General features: G+C 39.8%; 1 protein-coding gene across 1 annotated transcript; it reads left to right on the forward strand.

Moving 5' to 3' along the window:
• The first annotated feature begins 524 nt into the window (after window positions 1-524).
• On the forward strand, window positions 525-20,276 carry PA2G4 (proliferation-associated 2G4). The gene is made up of 13 exons (XM_034412603.3): window positions 525-967; window positions 4,141-4,269; window positions 6,933-7,038; window positions 7,408-7,477; window positions 9,397-9,489; window positions 10,373-10,436; window positions 12,192-12,270; window positions 12,459-12,537; window positions 13,964-14,097; window positions 14,818-14,912; window positions 15,618-15,745; window positions 16,417-16,470; window positions 17,326-20,276. Exons 1-13 carry the CDS (start codon window positions 880-882, stop codon window positions 17,389-17,391), a joined length of 1,185 nt encoding a protein of 394 aa, XP_034268494.1. The 5' UTR covers window positions 525-879; the 3' UTR covers window positions 17,392-20,276.
• The last annotated feature ends 2,144 nt before the right edge of the window (window positions 20,277-22,420 follow it).

Genomic DNA, 22,420 nt, shown 5'->3' on the forward strand with positions numbered 1-22,420 from the left:
CAGGCCTGGGGCCGTTGATCTCGCTCTTGTGATCTGGCGAGATCCAGCCATGAATGGCGTGAATGAGTTTTTAATGTTTTAAATGTTTTTAATTTTTCAATGTCTTTTTATAATGATTTTTTAAATGTATTGTGAGCCGCCCTGAGTCTTCGGAGAGGGGCGGCATATAAATTTAATTAATTAATTTCATTTAATTATTTTTAAAAATTATTTTAACTTTTGTGTACAAATGTTTTTACTTTGGCTGTTCACCGCCCTGAGTCCGAAAGGAGAAGGGCGGTAGACAAATCTAATAAAAGATAAAGATAACGATAAATTTAATTGGCATTCACACAACCAAGGACCGGCATTACTAGGTTAATTCGCAAGAGCAGAAGAGCTCACCAAACGCCACGGGAAAGTCGCCAAAGTAAAAGAGAAAAGTCAGAATAAACGTCAGAGAACCAAGAGGGAAGAAAGAGCCCGCCTGCAAATCTCGTCCCCGGCCATTCAGAGGCGCTAGTTCGGAAAAAAAAAAAAATAAAAAAAAAATAGAGGGCTCTTTTTTCCCGTCGTGCCTCGCCAACTTGCTTCGTCCTCGGCCCGACGGGAGTTGTAGTTCTTTCGCCGCCGACGGAGTGGACTCGCTACCCAGCGTGCCCCGCGCAAAGCCCGCGCGCTCGCTCCCTTTCCAGCCTGTCTCGCGTTCCGTCTTGGTGAGGCGAGGCGGTGTCGGCGAGCGCGGCAGCCACCACCACCACCACCACCACCAGTACCGCCACCACCACCCGCCCCTCTTCTTCTTCCTCCTCCTCCTCCTCCTCCTCCTCCGCGGAGCGTGGAGAGGGAAAAGGCTTGAGGCGAGAGGAGGAGGCGGCGGCGGCGCGGCTCGGTCCGACCATGTCGGGCGAGGAAGAAGCGGCCGAGCTGACGATCGCGGAAGACGTGGTGGTGAACAAGTACAAGATGGGGGGAGAGATCGCCAACCGTGAGTGCGGGCCGGCGTTGCGGGAGGCTGGGACGGTGGCCTGGGGTGGAAGGGCGTCCCCGAGCTGTCAGGGGAGCGCAGGAACCCTGGCAGGACAAGCGGGGGTGACAAGAGAAGGGAAGGTGGGGTGGGAGAGATCGCGGGAGTCCCGGGGGCGTATCTCGCCAGGCAGGACGGAAAGAAACCGGGTGCAAGTCGGGCTGGAAAGAAGAGAGCCTTGGATCGGGGAAGGAGGTGTGGGGGGGGGGGAGAAAGAGAGAGAGAGAGGGAGAGAGACCCATTTGTGTAGCTGTCCCATCTAGGACTAGGGCGGACACACACACACACACACACACACACACACACACACACACACAATCTCTTGGGGCGATTTTCCAGGAGGAGTCCAGCTGCCCGTGATCCTCGATCTCTCTCCTGTGTACTTTTTAAATATATACACATATATATTTCCCCCGTCTTTTATGTTCTTTTTGTCTCCAGCTTTAGTAAACCCCCCCCCCCCAAAAAAGAAAAAAACCTGGAAGGGAAATGTAATAGTTTTACTTGAATTAATCCCCCTTGGCTTGGCGTGGGGGGGGGGACTTTTCGCTTGCTAACCTCCGACTCCTTTGGTAAATATTCTTAAAAAGAGGAATGATATTCGTCCTTTATTAGGTGGTGGGATTTTTGGGGGGGGGGCGGGAGGATCCTCGATCTCATCCCCCCCCCCCCGTTCTCCGGAGTGGGGGGGGGGGTGTTTGCTGAATGGAGACGCCGTCCTCCGAGAACTGCAAGGCACATGGTCTGGGACTTGCCATGTGCTGCTGCTGCTGGCGCTCGCTCTCTCCTCTCCTTCACTATCTTCCGACGTCCTGGCGGCCTCCCAGGTTTTCCCCCCTTTTGTTTAAGGAAGAATGTCTGCTTCGGATCAGATCACCTTAAAACACACACACACACACACACACACCGTATTCTAGGAAGTCGATAATTAGGCCGGCGCGGAGATCGGCAAAGGGAAGTCTTTTATTACAGCTCAGCCATAACTTATGCCTCTGTTTGGAGAGATGGAGGCTTTCCCTTTGAGCAAACCAAGTATGTATATATAGCACACTTGACTGTTTTTTTTTTCCTCTCCTCCTCCCAACTCCAATGGTCTTTATAGTGCGAACAAACAGGCACTGACAGATTGAGTAATCAAATACCTGGCTTGCTTCATTAGAGATATATCTAGCTTATCTTTTTTTTTTTAATGTATTTTTGCTCTGGCAAGGAGCAGAAGCTTCAGACTTTGTCCGCTTTCGGATAAACTGCTTGGTGCAGATGCGCCATAATAAATGTTACTGGGAAACATTCAGAATCTAAAGTAAGGATGGAAGGCTTAGCTGCAGATGTTAGCTTTACATTTGCTCACACAGTAAGAGAGAGAGAGAGAATAGTTTATTTCTCAATCATAATTTTTCCTGGAGGTGGGGTTTAACAGTCCTTTCCATGCCTTTTTAGCAGGCATGTTAACGTAACATAAAATAGATCATAACTTAACTAAGAAGGATGATAATTATTTATGCAGCCAACTGAGATCATCTACATTGTTTTAAATTGTGTATTAACCTATATTTACTGGTTATATTTCACCTAAAATAATTTGGACGATCACAAAAAAATATGTATCTGGCATTGTTTTTTACTACCAAATATAAAATGTATTATCAAATGTGTTCAGTTCTGATTCTCTTGTGTTTTACATAAATTAATTACGTGTTCTTATTGGTAGATGTTGTTAAAACATTTATTTTATAGAGGTCTTATTTTAATGGAAATAAGCACCCAAGAATTAACTAACCTGCAAAAAATAAATTACTTGCCTACTGGGAGAGACTAGAGGAAAATAGAGAGCTGTTCTTTACTGGGTTTAGAAGAAGGAATTTTCCTCTTGTAAGCAGTCTGTTGGGTTTTTATAATTGGGCATGTATGGAATTTCATGCACTAATCTTACTGCAGCCCCTGAGAACCTATGTAGCTACTAAGATGCTTCTTAAATTCACAGAACTACAAAGGCCCTCAAAACTGTAAGTTTAAATTGGACAGGGAGTTTCTTGAGGGCAGAAAGATGCCAGACTGGAAAAACTACCATAATGGGATAGAGTGAGTTCTTAAAGATTTCACCACCCTATGCATGTTTAATTAGAGTTCTGAAAACATTTTTTAAAGTTTTTACAGTGCTTTGACATAGCTAGGTTCTCTTAATTCAATGCATACTAATTTGCATAAAGACAGAATTTGATACATTTTGACTGGGCAGTTTTTTTTTTTTTAATTTGATTTATATGCCGCCCTTCTCCAGAGACTCAGGGCAGCTTACAATGCGTTAAGCAATAGCCTTCATCCTTTTGTATATTTATACAAAGTCAGCTTATGCCCCCACAATCTGGGTCCTCAATTTACCTACCTTAGAAAGGATGGAAGGCTGAGTCAACCTTGAGCCTGGTGAGATTCGAACTTACAGTAATTGCAGGCAACTGTGTTAATAACAGGGTGCTTTAAACCACTGTACTACCAAGGCTCTTTTGACTGGGCAGTTGATGTAGACATACTGTCTAATCTGAATTCAAATGTTAAAATTATATTATGCTGTCTTACATATAGTCTTAGTGGCATTGTATATTACATTTTGTGGCTTTGAATGTCCCTTGGGACTGCTATTACCAAAATTCTATTGGAATCACAGTGCATTTCAGGATAGCATTATGTTGCATTTTTTGAAAAGACTGAATGTTCTATTGCCCAAGTTCTGACATAACCCATGTAAACTTACTTATAATAATTCACTGGCCAAAGATGGGCCAGTTTGCTATTTGCTCATGAGTACAATCCGAGATGGCTATTATAAGACAGCATGGGTTTTCTTTGTCTTTTTGAATTGTATCCTAATCAGGTTTGGGTTGAAGGAAGTTTTACTGATGTCAGTCATTTTTAAAAATAGGATGTATGCTTAAATATGAATTAAAATGATGTACTGAACATGTGGACCAGTATCCTTCAGTTAGAAGGAAAGAAAGGATTTTCTTTCAAGCAGACTGTATGCTGCTGATAATGAGGTGGATGAAAAATAAAACAACTACTGATTTGGTGTATCAAAATACTATGAAATTTTAAAATCCATTAACATTAATTTGTATTTTTCTGTTGAACTTCAGGTGTCTTGCGTACAGTGGTAGAGGCAGCTAAATCTGGAGTATCTGTCCTCAGCTTATGTGAGAAAGGAGATGTCATGATCATGGAAGAAACTGGCAAAATCTTTAAGAAAGAGAAAGATATAAAGAAAGGTATTATGCAGCTACAATGTTTTTTTTAACATATCAATTATTCCTATTTAAATTCTATTCATTATTTCATGCATTAAAGTATGTCAAGGTGTTGATATTGGAATTACTGGAATATAGTCAAAAGTATTTACTGCTGCCAGCAAAGCTCAGCCAGATTTCCATCTCTTAACTTTCTTTGTGGGGTTTGAACTAGTTACTAGGCTGTAGAATTGAAGGATAAAATGTGATGTGGAGCGATGCATGCAGCCTCTTTTCTTAGATTTGCATGGCTGCCTTCTACAACTGATGTGCAGTGCCAGGAAAAGACACATTTGGCTCAAGGTAGAAGTGTGCACAAAAAGAACAATGGTATTTTTTTTGTTTCAAACTAGAAACAAATCATATTCTGGGGGTTTCTTACAAATCACAAATTACAAAACATTGAACCCTTTAATTTTTCCAAATTTTGTCTCAAACAAAATGTGGAGGGATCCCACGGTAATTTTATCAGAGAAGTAAACGATTGTTGTTCCTTTCCCTCCTTCAAAAGAAAAGAGCAGATTTTTTTCAAGGGCTGCTATTGCCATCTGTCCATCTGCTTCTTCCTTCAGTGGTCCCAATAGATCCCAGAGTAGCAGATCCAACTGATGGACTTTCTTTGATTTTCCTAACTTTCCTTTTCATTTACTTTTCCTCATTTGCCATCCCTGCTGGCCTCATGGTGAAAGTGGGGGCTTCTGCACTACATATGGCCCTCTTCAATGTTCCAAAGGCCATGTAAGCAACTGGCCTCTCTTTATTCACCTTTCACAACTTGCCATATTACTGTTACTGATACAGGTGCATGTTGCTGTAAAAGAAATCTCTCAACTTTGGCTTTCTCTTTCTTTTAAATCCCCCCTTGCAATATCTCTCCTTAAAATAGCACTTCAGATCAGTGTCTGGAGCAAAAGAACCTTATTTTATCTCAAATCAACACATATGAAACACAGATCAGGCCAGACCACTTTACGCTAGTTGTTCCTTATACAATACAGTAATTCACAATTATTATTTTTTTACATATCCCTGGTTTACACAATTCCCAGCAGTTATTGTGTATGCTCTCATGTGTACTCCAAATCTTATTTTGCTTTTCAAATCCATATTTTTGCACAGCCCTGGTTGTTTGTAAGTTTGTTAACTTCTGCGAAGCCTTGTCTGTGGTGCTGCTCATGTTTCTAGAAGCCTGTGATATCTGGTTAACTGAAAACAGTGAATTAAAGTTTTGTTTGTTCTGTCCTAGTGGGTGATTTGATACTGTGAGCAGCTGGTTTATCAATTTTCCACTTCCTTTTCTTGAATTTATGTACTTTGAAGCGTTGCAGAACTTCTAAAGTGTTAGTTTATTTGTTTATTCCCTGGGCTCATAGGCAGCTCTGAGCTGCATACCTAATTTATACCTAATGCATACCTCTGAGCTGCATACCTAATTCAGTAATTGTATAAAAACATACAATCTAAAATATCCCAGAGACTAATACCATGACTTACATCTAGATACTGCTAATCAAGAGGAAGAAGATACAGTATGTCAAAACACGAAGGCATGATGAAAAAAACCTTTGGTTTTTTAAAAAAAACAGGATCATGGCTACTGATCTAATCTTTGGGGAAATGCTGTCATAGAGACAGACATTGCTCAGAAATTTCCCAAAAATTTGCAACTTCTTGGAAGGTGACATTCCATGCAGGAAGGGACCTTCCAAATCTTGGTGGAAGGGCAGAGACCAGTGGAAGTTGACTGTCCTGGAGATACTCAGATCTTAAGACATGAAGAGCTTTAAAGGTGATAATCAACACCTTGGATTATGCTCACATATGAAAACCAAACCACATCAACGTTCTTAGGGATTTTAAAGTAACATAAATGTTGTCAGTCTTAGCGGTAAAGAATGTAAGCCTATTTAAAGATTAATGGTATTATCTGGCCTATGTATTAGGAAGTAATCGGAAATGGGGTTCCTGATTTAAGTCAGTATCTTGAATGACTTTTCTTTGGTTCCAGAGAATAATATATTAGCTACATGATGTGTTTCAAACCAGTCCACACTTGGAAGATCACCCTATTGAACAAACCAGGGTTTATTTCCATCTGAGCATGCAGTAAGATTACAGCAGTAGAGTGGCTGAATTCGCCTTCACCTCTTGACTGAGAAGTAGCTTCATCACATGCCTTGTAACTTTTGGGAAGAGTCTGAAAAAATAGTTTATGCCTCTTTAGCTATTCATGGTTACACCTTAAGTGTCTCTAAATACTGACCAAGCCCAAAGAAGCTGTTGTTACAAGACAAGTTTGTGCAGCTTTAGTAAATACTGTATGCTCACAGTGTCAGCAAAAAGAATATAATTCAAATGAGCAGTTTGTGGGGCAGGTAAAGTTTCTGAATTATATGAAGATCCAGAGTATGACTCCATTTATTTCTGTCTTGATTTAAAAATGGATAACAAAACCTTCCCACCAAAGGCGATCCTTATTTTTCTACTTGCATTTTTTACGTGCTTTTGAACTGCTAGGTTGGCAGAAGCAAGACCAAGTCTCTTAATAGTAAAGTGATAAAATTTGTATAGTCAACTAATATATTTCAAGTTGGGAGATGTTACAGGACTAGTGTGAATTCACTGCTACTCCCTTTTTTGTGTAGGTATTGCCTTTCCCACAAGTATATCGGTAAATAACTGTGTCTGTCACTTCTCGCCCTTGAAGAGTGACCAGGATTACATCCTTAAAGATGGTGATTTAATCAAAATGTAAGTGCCTTTGATTAATTTTTTTTGTGCTAGTTTTTTTACTTAATTCCTTTACTGAACCGAGCTACACAAGACGAGCCTCTATGAGATTCAGAAACGTATCACTGACATACTGTGCAGGACTGCTTTTGACATAATGTGGATTTCTCATGACAGAGGCAGAATAAAGTCAGTTGGCTGTGCCCTGCTTACCAAATTGTTGGTTTAGCTGCCAGGGTGTGGACTGCCGGTTTTACTATAGTATGTTTGAGACCCTGAGGACAAGTAACTTCTACGCACAACATTTAAACCTTAGAATGTCACAAGAATCATCCTGGTTTCTCATTTAAAAAAAACAACATTTTAAACCTTTTCCCCTCTGTGTTGCAGTGACTTGGGAGTCCATGTGGATGGCTTCATAGCAAATGTAGCACATACCTTTGTCATTGAGGCATCAAAAGTAAGTGATTTGCATGCAGCTTTGAGAAATCACAAACAGTCAAAGTGGATTTGTTCTAGTAGAGGGAATTTATATAAACAGCATCCCTAAGTAGAAAGGGCTTGCGCTGGAGTTCCAAATAGATGGCCACAGCAGTGGAAATGCCCTTGCCTTTCTCTCAGGTGTCTCTTTTTTAAAGGGCCTGCCCAGGAAAGGAATGGGAGATGGCCTTTCAAAAGGGCTGAGCTCAGTAGTGAGTTTCACTTACCTTCGCTACCGATTCGGAACTCTGAATGCGTGCAGCGCTTCTGCGCATGTGCAGAGCGTCCATGATGATGTCCGGGCAGGTAGGCAGAGCCTCCCGGGGTGAACCGGTAGAAACCCACCACTGGCTGAGCTACCTTAGCCTAGGAAGCAGCAACAGAACAGAGGAAGCCTATGTGCAGGCCAGAGGAAGAAGTCAGAGAAGGCCAGAAAGAGCATGGCAGAATGATAGTGTGGGCAATAGCCAGAAACTCTAGCAGACACGAGGAAGTGGGGTGACCTGAGAACCCGTGGAGGGATCTTGGAGAAAACAACAACCCAATTACTAATCCTGTTGTCAGGAAAAGAAGGTTGAAGGCTTGCCAGGGAAAGCTAAACCCAGTACCACAGGAGAAGACCAAGGCCAACGTCACTTAGCAGAAAAAGAATCTAAAATATAATTAGAAAGGCAAAGAACACAGTGGAGCTTTATGTACCTATCGACAATGAATGCTCTTAAAGACCCAAGACATCAGCGGCCCTCTCTTGCCTTGCTTTTTGGCAGTTGGGTTAGAAGAGGCTGCTAAAGAGGCAGGGAATGAAGCCAAGATCAAGTATGAAGCCAAGGACAAAAAGAAATGCATCAAAGTCAAGCACAGAACGTGGAAGGGTTTCTAGACTAAGTCTCCTTTTGACTCTTCCCCCTGGCTCAGCCAGTTTCTAGCCTCCTAGGTATTTTGGAAAGGTAGTTCATAAACATGATCTGAGATCAAGCTGGCTTAAGTGACTGTATTAAACCGTGTTGTAGGCATATGAAACCATGGCTTTCAGGTTTTCTTTTGCTAAATGTCCATACTTAAGGTTCTTATTCAAGCAATTTGCTTTTAGTGACATTTCTTATTGAAAATGTTTATGCTCAGTGAATTTGCCATCTGCCATGGCTGCCTCTATTAATGTGAGCGGTTGAATCCGTGTATAGTGTTGATATCTATCACTGCTCAAAAGAGCAAACAGCTATATTGATTGATCAGATCATTATATATTATTCACAGCTTTTTGAAGGATTTATCCTATTCAGTTTGACCAGGGCAGTCAGGAAAAAAAAAAGATATCAAAATTATTAAAACCACTGATAGGACAGAAGATGGTAATGAATAATAAAAGATTAAGCATGAGTCATACTGTGTTACATTAAGGTGTCTTTTGTTCTTCCAGTCAGTTGCTGCAGATATAGCAATAAGGGCATCTCTGAATTCATTCATTTGTTCAAATTTATTACAGTCATCCAACTCCAGTGGGCTCAATGAAATAATTGAATTTGTCTAATAAAGAATAATGGCCATATGGATTATTATTTCTCTTTTTTGGCAATTAAGATTTTTGAATCATAGGAGGTATTAATCTGGCATCAGAAGGATACTGGGGAAAATAATATCTCGTGGACCCCAAATGTCTTGCAGGTCTTATGTGGCAAAGCATCTGGGCCTAATCAAGATAAAGTTTCATATAGTCAGGAAAGGGAAAAAAAATCACATTTAGCCAGGTTATATCTTTTATGCACAGTGCAGCTAAATTCTGAACAGAATATTTAAATCTGATAAGTTCTAAGGTTTATTTCTTACATGTTGACTAGAAAGTTCTCTTTTTTTCACTTTTAAAATGTATGCTTCTGTATTATTATTTTCTCCCCATTTCAGGAAACTCCAGTGACAGGTCGCAAAGCTGATGTCATAAAAGCCGCTCACCTCTGTGCCGAAGCTGCCCTGCGCTTGGTCAAGCCAGGAAACCAGGTAATAATAGGCAGCTACCTTTTCACATGGACTGTGGCAGTTTGAGAAAGGTGGCCAAGACTTTCCAGCTCCCGTTCAAGCTTGAAATAATTCTGAATATACGAATAAGAAACTTGACTTTTTCTGAGAGGAGGTAATGTGAGAAATCTAGAGTGTAGTCTAGACTGAGCTGTGAGGCCTTCTTCATAAAAGTTTGTTACGGTTGCTTTCAGACTGCAGAGCGAAGATGGCCAACTGGCCTCTCAAAACTCAGCCCTGGCCAGCATAACTGATAGTCTGAGAGGACAGGGGTAGCACTTCAGCAATAGCTAGAGAATCGCACATTGCCTTTAAAGGGCTTATAAATATCCAGTCAGTATTTAACCCTTTGCTTAACAAAAAGTTGAGTGTCCTGGAAACACCTTGATGTTCTGGATGTGTTTTCAAAATGGTGGCATAAATACTCGGCAGCTTAAAATTTTTTAAAAATGGGACTGACCTTTCTTTCTTCCATTTTATTAATCTATCCTTATCTCCTAGGTTTTGATAAGCTTAGCTTTTCCCCTTAGCATCTTGCTCTTGAATTGGAAGCTTTTTTCCCTCTCTTGTAATACAGAATAATTTTTGTGTTACGGCTTTGGAGTTCATATTATTGTGTTACGCTGTTCACCCTTTGTAATTGATTGGATCTTTCCGAGTTTGCACAAAGTAATACCTCTTTGCTGGTCATTAAAGCATAGGCATCTTTTGCAGTTTTCAGTGAGGAACTAAAAAAATCACCTGTGCTTTAATGAATATTATAAATTCCTATCCTATGTCATAAATTTCTAAAAAAGTGAAATAGGAAATAGGGTATGAGGCAGTTTTTAATTGCATATTTGAATCGTGTCCATATTCTTAACAGAATTCACAAGTAACAGATGCCTGGAACAAGATTGCTCATTCGTTTAACTGCACACCAATTGAAGGTAAGAGTTGGCTGGATGAAGAATGATGCAGAATAATACAGGTGGTCCATGACTTAACAACTGTAATGGAGCCTGCCCTTTATGGTCATAAGTTGTAATGGTCTTTGTGATTGCCTTCCTTAATGACCCCAAGCCCAACTCTCTGGATTGCAGTTGTTAAATGCCTGTATAGGTCATTAACTGGAGTACAACGTGCCTTGCGGGAAGAGGCCTAGCCCAGCCCAGCACTGCAGCATGTCCCCAGCTTACATGTGCCCTACTCCGTCCCCCACACTGAGATGCACCATACTCCTTTCCGCCTAACTGCATTTCCTCAGGCCTTGGGCCTGTTTCCCACCTCTTTGGGTCTCACAATTATGCTTACTGGAACGGGTCACTTACTGTAAATCTCTTTTGGGAAGTAACCATTCCACCATGCTGCCTCCCTATGTTATATATACTATATACAGAGACCATACAGTGCCATCCTGGAAGCAGGCCTGATTTTGGGAGTGGCTGCAAAGAATTGTTGCCACTCCAAAATGGAACCTGCTTCCAGGATGGTACCATGTACTTAGGGAAGCTGCCTGGCAGATCAGTTGGCTTTCCTTCCCAAAGTTTTCTTCACATTCTTCTGGGTCTCACAACATACTCCCCACTCCCCCACCCCCATTATCAATCAGTTTATTTACCTTTTATTATAGATCTGGAATCAGCCACTGCGCCATGCAACCTTCCTACAAAGCTCTGGAGATCATGTTGAGAAAGGAGAACAGGTCGCTCTGCCCCTCAGCATCCTCACAGGCTGTGTGGTTGTCCCAGAAACAGACACAATTTTGGGAGCAGCCACAACTAATGTTGCCTGCAGGGACCCTGTGGAGCAAGAAGCAGAGCATGGGGTGCCTTAGGGAGCGCGGGAGGCCTTGGGAGACTCGGGGCAGGTGGGCTGCACCTGTACTAGGTCTGCCAGAATTTTCTGCATAGCTGAGGCACTCCATGCTCCACTTAATGACTGCATCAGGGATGGCAGGCTTCAATACAATTGTAAATAGAGGACTAACTGTATAACTTGCTCAGTGGTAACTTTGAACAGTGGCTGAATGTGGGATCATAACCCAAGGACCAACTATAACATGTTTAGAAATGCACTCATTGTAACAGTGAATATAGTCAGCTGCAGATTCCTATTACCATGCAAGGTATAGAAGGACCATGTTAAAAATGAGCACGGTGCATTATGTTTACTTCACAAAAATGCTACATAAGTGGCATGAAGGTGACACGAACAGCATGAAAGTGCTAAACCTTGTGGAGACAATGCAAGAGAACAAAAATGTGGTATAAAATATTATTGAATACGAGTAGAAAAAGTGTGAAAACATTAGGATGTGTGAAGCACCTGAAGACTGGGAGAAAAGAGGGAAGTTAAGGCAATCTATCTTAACAGATGTGCAAACATCACATAATAGAGGTTGTGGCTTCCTTTGTAACAGTGTTAGACTTGAGTTGTGTATCATTTAGGGCAATAAAATGTAAAGATGATCTCTGAATAATTTTACAAAGTACAAAGAAGAATAAAATTACAAAGAATTTTACGGCCAACTACCAGTAGCAACAATATCACATTTTCCTGCTTTGATAATGAATATAACCAGACATTAAGCAAAAATGTATTTATGGTATTAGTTTTGATTTCAAAACACAGCATGCCTTAAAATCTTAGCATGCAAGTCTCCCTTACAATACCAATACTAACATAAGCTCTTTTCTTGTTAGGGATGCTATCACACCAGCTAAAACAGCATGTGATAGATGGAGAGAAGACCATCATCCAGAACCCTACAGACCAACAAAGGTATGAAACAATTTAGAACCGATGCTCACCCGTTTTGAGAATGATTTGCTGTTTTTTTTTTAAAAAAAAATGAATTTTGATGGAAAAGGAAATGGAATCCACAATTTTCAATTAGCGGTTTATTATTCTGCAACTTTCCAAACCCTATTTAGATGGAAATGGTCTTTATATGTTTATTCCTTATCCAGAAAGGACCATGAAAAAGCAGAGTTTGAGGTTCATGAAGTATACGCCATTGATGTTCTTATCAGCACTGGAGAAGGAAAAGTAAGTCTGTTTATATCTTACCTGTAAGTGGATATTCCAAAGACACCCAACCTCATATAATATAATAAAATATATTCCTGATTGGGTTGCTTGGCCTGATGTCTTGGAAAATCCACAAGTTGCTAATTCCTGCAGAATTAATGAAAGTTAACAGAGTGGTTGGTTTCTGTGGTGGATTCCCTCCTGACATTGATCAGGAGATTCAGATGCTCAAAGTCTGCTGTTCTGTTATAGTCCTAGTGTTTTAAGAAAGACAATAAATTTGATCCTGCCATATTTCCATACAATATTTAAATGTTACTCGTGATATGGTTGCTATACATCTGCATGAGAAACACACTGATTGGCTAGAATAGCAAATCTTGGCTGAAGAACAAGAAGCTTCAGAACAAGTTGAACAACAATAGATCAAAGTATTATTCTAAGTCATAAGGTGGAAGAATAATTCTTTCGTTCTCAAGATACCCTTGATGCCACTTTTGAAATTTGCAGCCAGCTTTTGATTCATTATTGTGAAAAATATTAAATACTTATAGATCACTGTCTTATTGCACTCATAGCAAGTAGAGGATTTTTTTTAGGCTGCAATTTCTACTCTAAGAAGAGGCTGCATCCTGGCCTGTTTTAAATTTAATCTTTATATCCACTCCCTAATTCAAGTTCTAAGAAAAAATGGATTTTCTGCCCAGTATCTGTTTTGGTTTATGCTGATGACACAGTCATTCATTTCTAAAACAAGTTGATCTTCAATAGAGCACAAGCCTTAAACACTTAGTGCAGGGAAGAAAAACTAGAAATTAATTAAACAAAAGCCATACAGTATTCACAAAATTAGGTGCAGATGACCTTTATGAAGAGAAAGTTAACAGCAATCAGACTGAGCAAAACAAATCCTTTAACTGCATTGTGTTAAATGTTTCAGTATCTGGGATTACTTCATCACACACAAAATTTCCAATGCAGTAATTAGATTTGCCACACAGCATAGAAATCACAGAGGCACCGGCAAATCATTTTTTAAATATCTTGCCAAGAAAACTGCAGGGACTTGTCCTGGCAGTCTCTTAGAATGAAACATGACTGAATAGAAGAGTAAAAAATTGAAATAATTGTGTTTCCTCACAATCATGCTTTTGGGGGACAACATACTGAGCTTGTGGTGCACAAATCTATAACGTGTTGCAAAAAATGGAGGCAATTCAGTCCAAGTTCTTAAAAGCAATACTTCATGACCCTCGTAGACCAGTTAGGTTTACGATTCTAAATGAATAAACTGGAAAATTCACTTACACTGGGAATGATTCTATAAAATCAAAATTGTATTTCAGAAAGGTTTTTTTCCCCCCTCTTCTCTTGCCATATGGCTGCCCTCACAACACAGACTGTGTTGCTGAAACTGTTATGAATTATCCTTGTTTGTTTTTAGGCCAAGGATGCTGGGCAAAGAACTACCATTTACAAAAGGGACCCTTCCAAACAGTATGGTTTGAAAATGAAAACTTCCCGTGCCTTTTTTAGTGAGGTGGAGAGACGATTTGATGCTATGCCTTTCACTCTCAGGTTTGTATGTAACGCTCAATAGCAGGCCTCCACTTGGCTACTCATCTGTTGAACAATTCTTGCCACTGAATAGTTTCTGCTCAATCTAAAATAATATCTTAAAATAGTAAGTTATATTGTAAAAGGCAGGGTTTTTTTAAAAAATTGCATAGCTCAGGGATACGAAGGTTGATGACACTAACTTTTGGTTAAGAAGTATAACAGCATGCTGAAGGAATCTAAGAGATTGTATAAGGGAAGTACACTGACTAGGTGCGCTCGGTTTACTAAACTTGAGTTTGTGTAATCATGAATGAACAAACTGATTGAGTACATTTGCACAATACCAAAATAAACTACATTGTGACTTAATACAATTATGAACCAAGCTCTTTACAAATTAAGAAGGAGTCTAGTACTCTATTGAATCCTCTTTCTGGCTTGTATGAAAACTTCCAGTCCTTTTTTTAGTGACATGATGGCAAGACAATTTGATGCTATGCCTTTTACTCTCAGGCAGTGTCCAAATCAAATTTGCAGTCATAAAGGCTAGAGAAGGTAAGGTTCCTTTGGAGCTAAATCCTGTGGTTGGTGCCAAGTTGTTTACTTGGATAGATGCTGGATTCTTTGCAGTTTGGAGCCAGCTTATTTTCCTGAAAAGACTAACATAATTGTTGAGTAATCAGAAAATCCCAAAAGATGAATGGTTGGATTCTGAATCTGTTATTCTGTTTCCCATAGGGCACTTGAGGATGAAAAGAAGGCCAGGATGGGGGTAGTAGAATGTGCCAAACATGAGCTGCTCCAGCCCTTTAATGTCCTCTATGAGAAAGAAGGTGAATACTTGCTGCCGAATGTCAGAGCTATTTTTGTCTTGCATCAGGCTAGACTGTTTCCCTCCAGAGGCAGTTGCTAAGCATTGCATTGCAGGATGAGAAACCACTGGACTTTCAGGTGTTCCTGGAACCTTCCAGTATCCCTAATCACTGACCAAGCTGCTTTGGAAAATAGGAAAAGCGGAGGGTGGGGGGGACTAATTTGTGAGAGCCCTGAAATCCAGTGTAACTGCAGGACTTCCGTCCCTCAGCTTCCAAGCCCGGCAAAATTGGAAGAGGCTTGTTTTCGTAGTTCAGTGAGGCTTGGCAGATTTTAAAGCAAAAGGGCATCTTAAGGCTGGGATAATAACCCCAGTGATAGAACTTACGACTGTAGAGGAAGGGGCAAAGTTGATGGTAGTTACAAGTTCTAATTGGGCATTTGCCAGCAAGGTTGTGGCTTTTGGATCAGGAGCAATGATATCTCAGGCCAATAAGACAAGAAAGCTGCTGCTCAGATAGGAACCTGCACAAAATGCTGCCTTGGATTAGATCAAATTTTAGAGGCATGGAACCGATTCATTTTCCTTGTGGGAAGAGATGGGGCAGAACGAAAATAATGTGATCTTTTGGTGCATTTCGTTTTCTTGCTGTGCATTTATCTTGTTGCTAATGGTTGCTTATCTTGCTCTGTTGTCAATCATCTACTCCCCTCCCCCTGACTAGGAGAGTTTGTGGCCCAGTTTAAGTTCACGGTGCTTTTAATGCCCAACGGCCCCATGAGAATAACCAGTGGCCCCTTTGAGCCTGAACTCTACAAATCAGAATTTGAAGTTCAAGATGCCGATCTGAAGGTCAGTAACAACTACTGTGCTCTTGTAAGAACAAAATTTGTTGTAGTGAAGAGAATGGCTTGACTTTCCTATTCTGGTGGTAAAAACACTGCTATAAATATTCATTATTGGATATGTTAAACGTATTTAACATGTTTAACATATCCAAATTTCATAAATGCAGAGCAGTAGGCATATCTCTGGCACTATGCCTAATTCAGTGGAACTGGTGAAAATTGTTTTGAATTAAAATTAAACATTTTTCCTGTCTTAAGTTAGTTTATATTGTGAATTATATAGCCATTTTAAAAAAGAGAGAGAGAGATTGACTTCTAGCTTTTTCTATGCAATAATTCTCTACAAATGGGTGAAAATTGAAGCAGCTGGCTCCAAAGGACATGTGGCCCTGCTCCTTTGTGATTCCAAGTGTTGAACATTCTACCCTGTTTCCCCCAAAATAAGACATCCCTTGATAATAAGCCCAATTGGGCTTTTGATTGCATGGCAATAAGGCCAAGCGCTTATTTCAGGGTTCAAAAAAACATAAGACAGGCTCTTATTTTTGGGGAAACACAGTAGGGCTGGTTACATTCCTATAGGGCTGGCAGGAATTTCTTTATTTGTTGTCTTAGAATAAAGAGGAATCACTTATTAGGTATCTTTACTCCGGATATTTTTTTCCCTTTTTCTAGGCGCTCCTACAAAGCTCAACAAGCCGTAAAGCCCAAAAAAAGAAGAAAAAGAAGGTAACTTGGCTCTGGGATATATGGTGATGTAACTCAGTTGAGCTGCAAGTAGTGACAGCTCAAATATTTTTATGCCTTGGATCATTCTTACCAGAGCTGCTTCCTCTGAGTGGATTGTTAAGTGTAATATGTAATCCATACAGTTTTATGTTATATAATGTTTAGTTCTGTAGACCTACTTGAGTGAAATGACTTGGAAGATGGGGAAAGCTTGCTAACTCCAGGATAAATGGGGTATAATCATTTAATAATCTCTAGCAAATTAACAATATACTTAATTCTGGGACAGGGCTGTCAAACTCATGGCCCGCAGGCCGGATGTGCACTGGCCGCACCCGGTGTAGCAAAGGAGAAAAAGTTGCAATACATCATGTGACGACGCTGTGACAACATAAGTTTGACACCCCTGTTCTAGGAGGTACAGTTGAAAAGAAATGATTCCATTAGATAAGTTTTAATATACTTGGATTTGCAGAAGTGTAAAGTGGTAGGACCAGTTGCACAAAGAGAATTCCCAACTCTAGATGGATTGGGGCTTTCCATCAGCAGGTGGCAGCACGCAGGTGACCCTTGGCCAGCACCAAAAAGCTAAGATGGTTTGAAAGATTGATAGGAAATGTCAGCTGTAGACTAAGACTAGAAGAATCCCAGAAGACGCAACCCATTTCCATATCATGCCAGGAAAACATGGATGCAGTCCCGTAATCCACCAGGAGTCCAATTTGTTATCTGTCTGGGTGTGTGATACAGTCTCCCATGTACATAGAATAACTCACATCTTTGGGATCTTTGAATCTCACCAAAGGCGGGACTGCTTTAAACTTCATACAGCTGCCTCTCCCTTTGTTTTTCCAGGCCTCCAAGAATGCGGAGAATGCCACAACAGGGGAAACAGCAGAAGACAATGAGGCTGGCGACTGAATGGTTCTGCTTTCCTCTGCCTCACACCTGATTCTTTCTCTCACATGCCCCCTTCTAACAGGAGAAACGAGCATCCCTTCATGGCTGTTTGTCTCATAGGACCACAGGACAAACAGCCTGGACTTCCCACAACGTGCAACCAGCTGAGATTGACTTGGCCATTAAGGGAGGAGTCTCTTGGCCACTTCAGAATACTTTTAAATGTGTGAAATAATAAAATCAGGAGTAAAAAAACAGTCTACATTCACTCTTTCTAGCCTTTGATACTACTTGTGCTCCTTAGAAGTGAGCAAATGCAGTTCTCAGCAAGAGTGGGAGCTTTCTTCTGGCTCCACCTCTCTCTCCTTCCCTCTTAAAGGTACTTTAACTCTTCTGAAAAATCCTTCGACATCTTTGCAACTAATTATACATGCAAAAACTCAATTCCTGACTTTAGAATTGTATTACATGCAGCTAGTATAACTTGCACGTCACTGCTTTTTCAATGTTTAGGCAGTTTTCCCCTCTTAAATGTCTAGGATGTTTCTTAAGTTACTAAGGAGGGGTGTCTTTTTTACAAACCCCAACAAGATATTTTAATTTTTGCAGACAGGCTCTTCGAAGATTATTCTATTCCTCTAGGCAGCGTCATTGTGTGTCAACAGAATTATTTTTCATTTGGTTATATACTACTGTTGGTTTAAATTATCATCCCAGAACAAAAATAGGTTAATTGACCACCTAGTAAAATCCTTTCCAGGCTCCAGAAGTAATAAAACCCGATTTAATGGGAGCTCTTTGATGTTTGTTTGTTTTTTTACATTTTTTGTGCATTTGCCTTTACTTATCCTACACACATTTGCCTTTTCATTACTAAAACCTTTCATTGTATTGATGTACGTGATACATAAAACAGGATTTTTCAGAAGAATTCCCCTCTATAATTTTTACATGAATGAATGGTATGCTACAGAAATGGTAGGACCTGGAATTGACTCCATTTGTGAGAATCTCTTTTTTATAGTATGTCTTTCTAAATTGTCCATTTCAATTGTATATGATTGTGTGGGATGTTTTTTTTCTATGTTATTCCAAACCAGGTTCTTGTCTACACCCTTAATGTAGATGAATGGATTTCTATAAACTTTTGTGCTGAATGGCAGGCAATACCCTTCCGTCCAGTATACCTGGACTTTAGCATTTAGCAGTCTCAGTTACTACCAAAGTTTAAGACCATCAAAGGAATTTTAGATGTGTCTTTTTTCTGGTTTCTTTTTTTTCTTTTTCTTTTTGTCAGTCTCTGTAAACTTCTACTTAAGTTTCTAGAGTGCTTGCCTGTTTTTGTAAGGATCACTCTCAATGCTGATTTTGGAAAGTACAGTGGGGAATATGTTGAATGGAGATTGAATTATACAGAAGTAATGAGCTTGGAGGGGATCATGCACAAGACTTGCAATGAACTGCCAATTTAATTCTAAACTGCTCCCAATTGTGAACCATGAATTTAAGGGAGGCGGGGTGGAGGGGGAAAATACTATTTGTTCCTAGCAAGGAGCATTTTAGCATTTATAAGAAATGTATTCTTATTTCCCTTCCTTTATAGTTCAGCCACATTACCAGTTTATAAACCACTAAGGTTGCAGTTTATTTAATTTTTCATCTTTCTTTTGAAAAACTATAAAGCAATTGTATCCCTTGGTTTAAAAAAAAATGCAGTTGGAAATTTTGGAAGAAAATTCCCACAAACTGTTCTGTAACTTTGTTTTTTTTTTTTCCAAATAAAATTGATTAGTGATACCCATGGATAAATTAATGGGTCTGCTATGTTGAAGGGGTGGAGGAGTCTGAAATTTGAAATATACTTGAAGAAATGTCTGCTTTTATGCACTTAAGTAACTGAAAACATGAAGAGTTGATTACTCTTATCTATTACTACCTATCAGATTCTTCCCATTTTTGAACATCTGAAGATGTGTAATGCTAGGTTTCTTACTCAAGCATTATGTTTGATTCATTGCATATTCTATAATGCATTTAAGAAAATAAGCTTATTTTCCTCCTATTTAAAAAGTTTCCTTTTCTGATATTTTGCTTGCTTCCCCCCCCTTTTTTTTTTTTTTTTTTTTAAGGAAGAAAAGAGCAATCTTTTAATTCTGGCATTAGGTACAGCTGTTCTTTGCTTTGGCTAATTCTGTTTGCAACAAAATTCTTGGTCCTGACCATACATTTTGTCATACATCAACAATAGAACTCAATGGGTCTTACATTTCCACCATTAGATCAACTAACTCCTCAGTAGTTACTAATCCTAAAAAAAAGCAATGCCAACTTTAACATAACTTATGGAAAGAAATCATTTTAGTCCTATGCTATAAATTTGGTTAAGTGTTGCAGTGCACAAAATCACACGATGACTAACTTACCAGTTAATTACACAAATGTATTGGTAAGTGGCTACTTCCAACTTCTAATAACTGCCAATGTATAAGGAAGCAGCCTGATTCTTTGACAGCTCTTATTGTTCCTGCTAGTCTTTATTTTTCACAATTCCAACCAAAGGGCTTAATAGCACAGTTGAATTCAATGCACCATAGAGCTGTTCAATTTGGTTTTAATGCAGGTCAAATGAAGACCTCTGTTGGGAATCTGTTTCTAACTTTTAAAGTGCCTTTATGAGTCTTGAATAGAATGTAATTTAATTACTGACTTGTTTCTATACAGGAAATTGGGAAGCTCCCAACATGAATTCTGTTTTGGGTTATCAGCCAACCTTACTGTGTCTGTCTTGAATATCAGTGTTATGATCACTAGGTTTAGTAATAATATTTTCAAGCTCTTTTTGACTGCCCTGTACTAGAAATGTAGATTTCAATAAAGCACTTCATTGTAATTGGGCTTTAACCCAATGAGCTATGTTATTTATTTGCTCCTTTCCATCTCTGATTGTACAAGGCGGATGCTATATCTTAATGTTGAGCTTTATTAGATGGCCTAAAATCAATGGGGCTGCTAGGCTTTAGCTATTATATTTCTCTCTTTTCACAAGCTAATATTTCCTCACTCTGGTTCATCTTTGCAATAACCCTGTGATATAATTGATCTAGTTATTGACTGGATTCACATTGTAGTTTGGATTTCAAAGTATTCTGTTAACTCTGCCACTTTAAGCCATAATATAGCACATGAACCCGTTTTCCCAGAAAGCTTTGTAAGTGAGTAGCAATTTAAACTCAGATCCTGAGTCTAGCCTATTATTTGATACTGCATTATATGTTCGATATCTGGATTCTGATTCCAGGTTGAACCGTGACTTGTGATGTGATTTGAAAGATCTGATTTGTTTCATTTGCACCCTGAACCATAAACAAAAACCATGCTTTCCTACGTGAACCCAGCCCATGGGTTATTTGCTTTAATGTGATAAGTGAACCTCTCCTCAAAATTGATCTAATTCAATGTAATTAACCACTTGTAAAAGTAAGGAACAATTAAATTTGAGTAGGATTGCAGAGATGCATAGTGAATAAGCTGCCAACTATTGTATTTACAGTATTTAGAAGTTCTACGGATAAGGAACTCATTCAAGCTGAGAAATTTTGCAAAATGGAACTGGGATTGTGAGTGTGGTTCTAACTGAGTCTATACCTTGGTCATAACTCTAGTGGGCAAGTCACCATGGTCGGGCAAGTTTCTAATTACCCATGGAATTAAGCAGGTTATTGGATCCCTCCTTCAACCCAACCAATTGTGTTGAGGAGAAACATCAGAGAAAAAGCAGGGTACAAATAACCAAAATCATATTAATATGAATTCAGAATAGCAAGGTCAGTTAATAGCTGCCATCTGCATGGAAGCTGTCTACAAGCTTCCCCCTAGCTCAGCACTAGATTGTATTGCGGTGAAGGTGTTGCGATTCAAGGTGTTGGTTACCACCTTTAAAGCGCTCCATGGCATAGGACCCGGGTACCTTCGAGACCGTCTTCTGCCACCAATAGCCTCCCACCGACCAGTCCGCTCCCACAGAGAGGGTCTCAGGGTGCCATCAGCCAAGTTATGTCGGCTGGCGACACCCAGGGGGAGGGCCTTCTCTGTGGGAGCCCCAGCCCTGTGGAATGAACTGCCCCCGGAAATACGTAAGATCTCCGACCTCCGGGTGTTTCGTTGCGCATTGAAGACCCTGTTGTTCCGCCAGGCCGGGCTATCAACATAATAATTTTAAATTGGGGTATTTTAAATTTTTGGGGTTTTAAATCGGCCAAATCTATTTAATTATTTTAATTTTTAATCATTGTTGTGTCTTGTGTTTTTAAATTGGCTGTACACCGCCCTGAGTCCTTCGGGAGAAGGGCGGTATAGAAATAAAATTATTATTATTATTATTATTATTATTATTATTATTATTATTATTATTATTATTATTATTATTATTATTGAGGCTCTTGGCTCGGCTAGAGCAATTAGTATGACCCTATTAAGGCCTGGATCCTGAAGCACAATATTGTATCAAATATATGAAACAGACAGTGCAACCAACATTCCTACAGCACTACCTTGCTTGTCAACCTACTAGGTCTGGGGGAGAAATAAAGTAACCTATTGAGTTTAGTCAGTGTGGATGATGAGATGTTCATAATGATACCTGCCATATTACTGTCTTCCCTGGGGTTCTGTTTACTTGAACACAAGCTCCATTAGCGAATACCATTGCTGAGGCATTGTGTTGATTTTTCATACATTAGAACCCTTTATCTCTTAAATAGCTTTCTCATTAAAAAAAAAGGGGGGGTAGTAATAGCAATGATCTTAGTCATAGCCTTATTCTCCAAATTATTCTCCAAAGCATCAGAGGGCAGCACAAGAAACAACAGATGGAAACTAAACAAGGAAAGAAGCAACCTAAAACTAAGAAGAAAATTCCTAACAGCGAGGACAATCAGTGGAAGGACTTTCCTTCAGAAGTTGTGGGTGCTGCTGCTTCATCATCACTGGAGGCTTTTAAGAAGAGACTGAACAGTCACTTGTCTGGAATGATAGGGTCTCCTGCTTCAGC

This window comes from Pantherophis guttatus, chromosome 2 (genome assembly GCF_059756535.1).
Source record: "Pantherophis guttatus breed Tessera chromosome 2, ASM5975653v1, whole genome shotgun sequence".
Classification (NCBI taxonomy): domain Eukaryota; kingdom Metazoa; phylum Chordata; class Lepidosauria; order Squamata; family Colubridae; genus Pantherophis; species Pantherophis guttatus.